Source organism: Melozone crissalis, unplaced genomic scaffold, assembly GCF_028551555.1.
Source record: "Melozone crissalis strain CALT ecotype California unplaced genomic scaffold, PUWL_Pcris_2 ptg000021l_1, whole genome shotgun sequence".
Classification (NCBI taxonomy): domain Eukaryota; kingdom Metazoa; phylum Chordata; class Aves; order Passeriformes; family Passerellidae; genus Melozone; species Melozone crissalis.
Genome location: NW_026535799.1, coordinates 5,846,560 through 5,852,884, shown reverse-complemented (window position 1 = coordinate 5,852,884; position 6,325 = coordinate 5,846,560). Strand labels below are relative to the sequence as shown.

At 46.3% G+C, this 6,325-nt stretch overlaps 1 protein-coding gene across 1 annotated transcript; it reads left to right on the top strand.

Moving 5' to 3' along the window:
• Nucleotides 1-3,523: 3,523 nt before the first annotated feature.
• On the top strand, nucleotides 3,524-4,721 carry LOC128937685 (zinc finger protein 664-like; the record flags this gene model as incomplete). The annotated part of the gene is made up of 2 exons (XM_054277471.1): nucleotides 3,524-3,797; nucleotides 4,446-4,721. Coding segments are annotated over exons 1-2 (399 nt in total), but the record flags the coding sequence as incomplete, so codon positions are not given.
• Nucleotides 4,722-6,325: the final 1,604 nt, after the last annotated feature.

Below are 6,325 nucleotides of genomic sequence, written 5' to 3'. Positions count from 1 at the left end.
ATTTGGACAATTTCAATTAGGACAATATGAGACAAGAAATACAAAGAGTTACGGATGTCCGGGTACCTTTTTCTGGGCAGCACGAGCCCAAAAAAGGACCCCGCTAACAGAGGATTAACCCTTAAAAACAATAGGCCATTGCATATTCATACACCTCATAGATGATGCATAAATTCCTTTCAAACACAGGATTCTGTCTGGTCATGGTCAACTTCTTCCTTCTAATCCTAACAGCCCCTTCGAGGCAGGAAGAAGTTCGTTTCTTCTGATAAGAAAGCAATAAATTCTCTTTCTCTGAAAAATTTAGGTGTCCTGTGGCTGCTATCTTGCTGCAAGTCCTTTCTTTAAAAAAGTATCCGACATAGCATTGTTTCTATTTTAACAATTTTTATAACCTAAAACTATATTTAACATGGTACTTAAGAGAATTAATACAGCATTACTTTCTAACACAACACATATAATATTCATTTGAATATTTGCGAAAAGCCAATCATAAAATGCATGCATTTTACACGTTTACCATATGTATTTTGATGTATTGATTAATATTGCTGTATTAACATTTTAATAACAAATGTAGTCTTGTAATTAAAAGGTAACTCTTGTAGTTAAAATAAGAACTATGTTAGTGGGTTTTTTTTAAAGAAAGGAATGAGGCACTCGCACCAGATAGCAGCCACAGGACACCTAAATCTTTCAGAGAAAAGAATTTATTGCTCTCTTACCAGAAGAAATGGACTTCTCCCTGCCTCTAAGGCACTGTTAGGATTAGAAGGAAGAAGCTGACACTGACCAGCCAGAATCCTGCCTCGAAGGGGCTGTTAGGATTGGAAGGAAGAAGTTGATGGTGACCAGACAGAATCCTGTGTTTGAATGGAATTTATGCATCATGTATGAGGTGTATGAATATGCAACGTGCTATTGTTTTTAAGGGTTAATCCTTTGTTAGCGGGAGTCCTTTTCTGGGCTTGTGCTGCCCAGAAAAAGGTACCCGGATGTCCATAACTCTTTCTGCTTGTTGTATCGTATTGTCCTAATTCAAATTGTCCAAATTATTATTACTCAAGTTGTATTACTATTTTTATAATCATTTTATTACTATTAAACTTTTAAAATTTTAAAAAGAAGTGATTGGCGTTTTTCACAGGAGTCGAGTCCCAAATATGTTTCAGTGTCGCTGAGAGAGGTGTTTTTAATTCATTTGATGAGGGGATATTTTTGGATCTCTTAGGAGTGCAAAGGGGAGCAGGGGAAGCGCTGAGTGGCTGGAGTGGAGGGATGCTGGAGAAAGGGGACCCTGGAACACCTGATATAAAATTTCAATAGCCAATCCAAATTTTACTTCTATACCTTTTATTTTAATGCAAGCAAGCAGCGCTGGGTGGCCGGAGAGTCACTGCTCCACTCACAGCACACACAGTTTGGTAAAGTATATATACTGTTTTTAAGCCTACAAAGCATTTTCCAATGTGCTTGGTTAGTCCAAATTAGCAAATATCAAAAAGCTGGGAGCACCAATTTCATAATCTTTCCAGGTGGTCATTGATTTCTATCCTTGTTGTGGTTGTCTGGAGGGAGGTCTTAGACTGATGTCTGCTACATGATTTTGTCAAGTGCATCAAGTTTCTTATTATACATAAGATTTTAATTGCTTTTTTGCAATATCTCTTAGCTTTACCCCAACTTCCTCTATTTTATTCTAAGCATCAGTTATCTTGCTACCTCATCTCATTTGCTCTACTATACTTCTTTGATTTTGATGCTTTGTTTGGCTATTTGGTCATAAAGTTTCAAAACTTTTCTTTGTGTCTCTTTTGGACACAGCGGATAGAAGGATTTGCTGATTCCATTGCCAATTGACATGAATCACAAAAACAATTTCCACAGAATCAGGGGAGGATGGGCTCTGAGACCTCCAAAACCCCCTCAGCATGCCTGAGCAGGACCTGGGAGAGGGGGGAATGCCCAAGACCCCCCAGAGCAGAGCTCTGAGAAGAGGGACCCACATAACCTCAAAGTCAGGACACTGGAAATGGGTAACTCCTAGAAGAGTGTTTTTGGAATTCCTGGTTTTTGGAGGTATTTCTGGCCACCAGACACCCGGTGACTTCTAGAGATGGACTTGGCCAGTGGGACCTTCAAAGCCAATGTCCTGGTTTAGGGCAGTTTTGGGAGAAAAACCTCTAAAGGTGTTTCCTGTAGAAGACCAAAGTCAAGCGGCCCCTCATCCAACTGATTCTGGAAAAGTATTTCCTTTGAGAGAAGTGGAAAAACCTGTTTATTTAACAGGCAAAGCACTCACCAACCCCAAAAATTAACAGTATTAAACAATAAAACTGCTTGCTGCTCCAAGAGATGACAAACTCACAAAGTCCCTCTGTGGGCTGTAGCTTGGCTTGCTCAGTCTCTTATCAGTCACTTATCAGTCTCTTATGAGTCTCTTATGAGTCTCTCTGGTGCTGGAAATGCCGTGGCCCAGCCCCGGTGGGGCACAGGTGTGAGCACCTGATGCTCTTCTGGGTGTTCAGTACAGAGCAGGTTTAGACAGGTCCAAAGAAAAGGAAAACCAAAAACCACAGTCCAGGGAACTTCTCTTCCTCTGCTAGCTAAAACTAACTAAAAGCAAAGGAGGGCTCTGTCCCGCTGTCTGTCCGTCCGCAGACAACAGAGGAGCCGGAATGTGGAGGAGTGAGAGAGGTTCTGAAAACAAACTCCATGCTTCTTCTTCCTCCATCTTTGTTCTCAGAACCAGCCTTAAAGGTGCAAAGCTTATTTCAGACAAATGGGGATATGAGCATCATAAATTTGCCCATTATCCCTGGGACCCACAGAAGACCCTCAGGCTGTGTAAGCAGGACCCAGGAGAGGGGGAATTCCCAGGACCCATGGGCCCCCCAGCAGCTCTGAGAATAGGGACCCCATAACCCCAAAGTGAGGACACTGGAAACAGGGAACTCCTGGGAGAGGTTTTTGGACTCCTTGATTTTGAAGATATTTCTGGCCATCCGGTGAATTCTAGAGATGGACTTGATCAGTGGGACCTTCGAAGGCAATGCACTCATATCTTGTTTTTTCCGCAAACCAGGATTTCCCATTCCCAAACCTTATCTGGATAGAGAAGAAGGCTGCGAGGAAGCCGAAGATGCCCCAGGACACCCAGGCAGGTGAGGAGGACATTGCTTCCCCTTTCCCCCTCTCTCCTGCTCCATCTCCCTGCCCAACATGGCCCCCGGCTGCAGGACTGATGCTGCTGATGGTGTCCAGCCAGGGATGCACTGGGGGGATCTCCTTCCCCTTCCCTGTGGCACAGATGCAAATCTCATCCTCTCCTTGTCCTTCCTCCCCCAGAGCAGGAGCTGAGGATGGAGACCAGGGAGGGCAAATCCCCATGGCAGAACATCGTGGCAGAGGCCACTTTGAGTGGCTGCAGGGCACAGGAGTGCAATGGGGAGGAAAAGCCCTGGAGATCCCACAGGAGGAGGGGCTGCAAACCCAGCTCAGGATGCTCTGAGGAGGAAGGACCCAGCCTGTGCCAGGAAGGCAGGTGGAGCTCTGGCCAGAGCTCTGAGGTGGTGGTCTATGAGCAGCTTGATGATGGCAAGAAGCCCCACCAGTGCTTGGAATGTGGGAAGAGTTTCCCCACGAGCTACCACCTGATCATCCACTAGAGGATGCACACTGGGGAACGGCCCCATGAGTGTGGGGAATGTGGGAAGAGCTTCAGGTTCAGCTCCCACCTGATCATCCACCAGAGGATCCACACCAATGAACGGCCCTATCAGTGTGGGGAATGTGGGAAGAGCTTCAGGTTCAGCTCCCACCTGATCATCCACCAGAGGATTGAAGCCCCTAAACGGGTAGCCTTCAAGAAATAATGAGTTAAAACATGGCATGTGAAACATTTGAAGAAAGCTTAGCACTTAGGAAACATATAGGGCAATAAATCGGCTAAGGCATGGAACACCGTGACAGGAAAGAGAGATAGGGATAGGGGAACTGATGGGCTAAGCGTGTTCAGAGCCAACTAACCCTAATAACCTTGCCAAGCCATGGGACCAAGCCAAATACACCGGGAATTGGCCATATTTGGATAGGAGTTCAAAAGTTTAAGGAGGAAGACTCATCAGGTGACCCCTGTCCATGATGAAGGCAACCGGAACGACCACCGAAATGATCCTCAAAAGAGATGTTTCCGCCCACGCTCCGCCTACACCACGCCTCTTATGAATATGTATGCAAAAACATGATTATGCATGTGATATGATGTAACTTCATAATCAAAACTGTATAAAAGGCTTGCTTTTGTTACGAGATACTTAGAAATCCCTTTGTGATTTCTCCGACGCGTTGTAAAAAAATCCCTCCTGTCTATGCTGACTTAAATTGAGTCTCTTAGGCAGTTATTCTCGCCTTTTGGGGCAAAATTCGGCATCAGGATCCACACCAATGAACGGCCCTATCAATGTGGAGAATGTGGGAAAGGCGTCAGGAGGAGCTCCAGCCTGAAACTCCACCAGATGATCCACACTGGGGTACGACCCTTTGTGTGTGGAGAATGTGGGAAGGGCTTCCGTGACAGCTCTCGCCTGATCATCCACCAGACAGTGTACACTGGGGAATGCCCCTACACGTGCTCAGTGTGTGGGAAGAGCTTCATCGAGAACTCCAGCCTGATTATGCACCAGAGGATCCACACTGGGGAGAGGCCCTACAAGTGCAGGGAATGTGGGAAAAGCTTTAGGCAGAGCTGCCATCTGAATGCCCACCAGAGGATCCACACTGGGGAGAGGCCCTACAAGTGCAGGGAATGTGGGAAAAGCTTCAGAAGGAGCAGTGGGCTGATTCTGTACCAGAGGATCCACTCCAGGGAGAGGCCTTACAAGTGTGGAGAATGTGGGAAGAGCTTCGGCTAGAACTCCAGCCTGATTGCCCACCAGAGGATCTGCGCTGGGGACAGGCCCTATGAGTGTTCTGAGTGTGGGGAGAGGTTTTTCAGAGCCAATACTGTCTCCTCAAGCATCAGCAGATTCACACAGAATAGAGGCCCTTCTGCTGCCCTGACTGCAGGAAGGGCTTGAAGAAAAACTCCACCTTTGTCACCCACCAGCAGATCCACACTGGGGAGAGGCCCTGACAGTGTCCTAAGTGTGGGAAGAGCTTCTCCCAGAACTCTGCTGTGACCCAACACCAAGGGAGGCAGCAGTAAGGGATGCCCTACAAGTGCCCTGTGTGCAGGAAGAGTGTGGCCTTGATTTTTTATGATTTTCTAAGCCTTCTGATGTTTACATTCTTGTAGCAAACTTTCTCACACACTTTCTGTAAATAACTTATTGTTTTGCATTCTTTTTTGGAAGAAAAATTTGATGGACTGTTGGTTTGTCCAGTGTCATTGGAGAGGTGGCACTTTCACCCTCCAATCCAGTCACTTTTAGAAAACTCTAAATGTTGGAGTCAGAAAATAAACTTCCCTTTTCTCCCCCTTGAGAGCAGCAGTGTGTGCACTCGTGTTGTTTTGTGTCCTACAGTGACAGGAAGAGCTTTGAGCGCTGCTTCAACTCCATCCCCCGTTGGGGACCCCCACTGGATGGTCCACAGTGACCCTCGCTGGGCAGAGACTTGGTCATCCATGGTCCTGGTGATCCATGTTGGGAAGACACCTGGCTGGTGGTCTCCACATCTTCCTGGCTTCCCTTGGGCACTTGGACACAGCCAGAGAAAAATCCATTGGGATGCAAACTGACATCAGAATTTCATAGGGGACAGGACATTTTTTTTACTTTTGACACCAAAAAGTCTGACCTTTGGCATCCAATCATTGCTTCGGGTGGCATCCAGGAATTCCAAATGGTGTTGGAGGTCTTTTCCAACCTGAATCATTCCATGATTCTAATTCTCTCTGGCCCACCAGCATCTTCCACAGCCAAATGGTGATGGACTGGGGCAAAAAACCAGGATTTTGGAGACAATGGAGTGGAAATCCCTCTTTTAAAACAGGTCATTTCTACCCACCCAAACACATGGATCCTCGGCCAGCATGGACACATAAATGCTTTTATTTTGGCCTTTATTTTCTCTCATTTTTCTTTGCCCTTCACCCAACATTGGGGTAAATATAAAGACATTTAAATATCACACGGATGGTGACATTGTGGGACATGGGTGGGGACATGTTGGGGATGGGGATGGGGACAAGGACATGGGTGTGAACATGGCTGTGGATGGCGATATTGGGCATGGGGGGGTGTCACAGATAGAGATGGCGACATGGGGCTCTATGGCCATGGATGAGGACATGGGGGACATGGCCATGGATGGCGACACA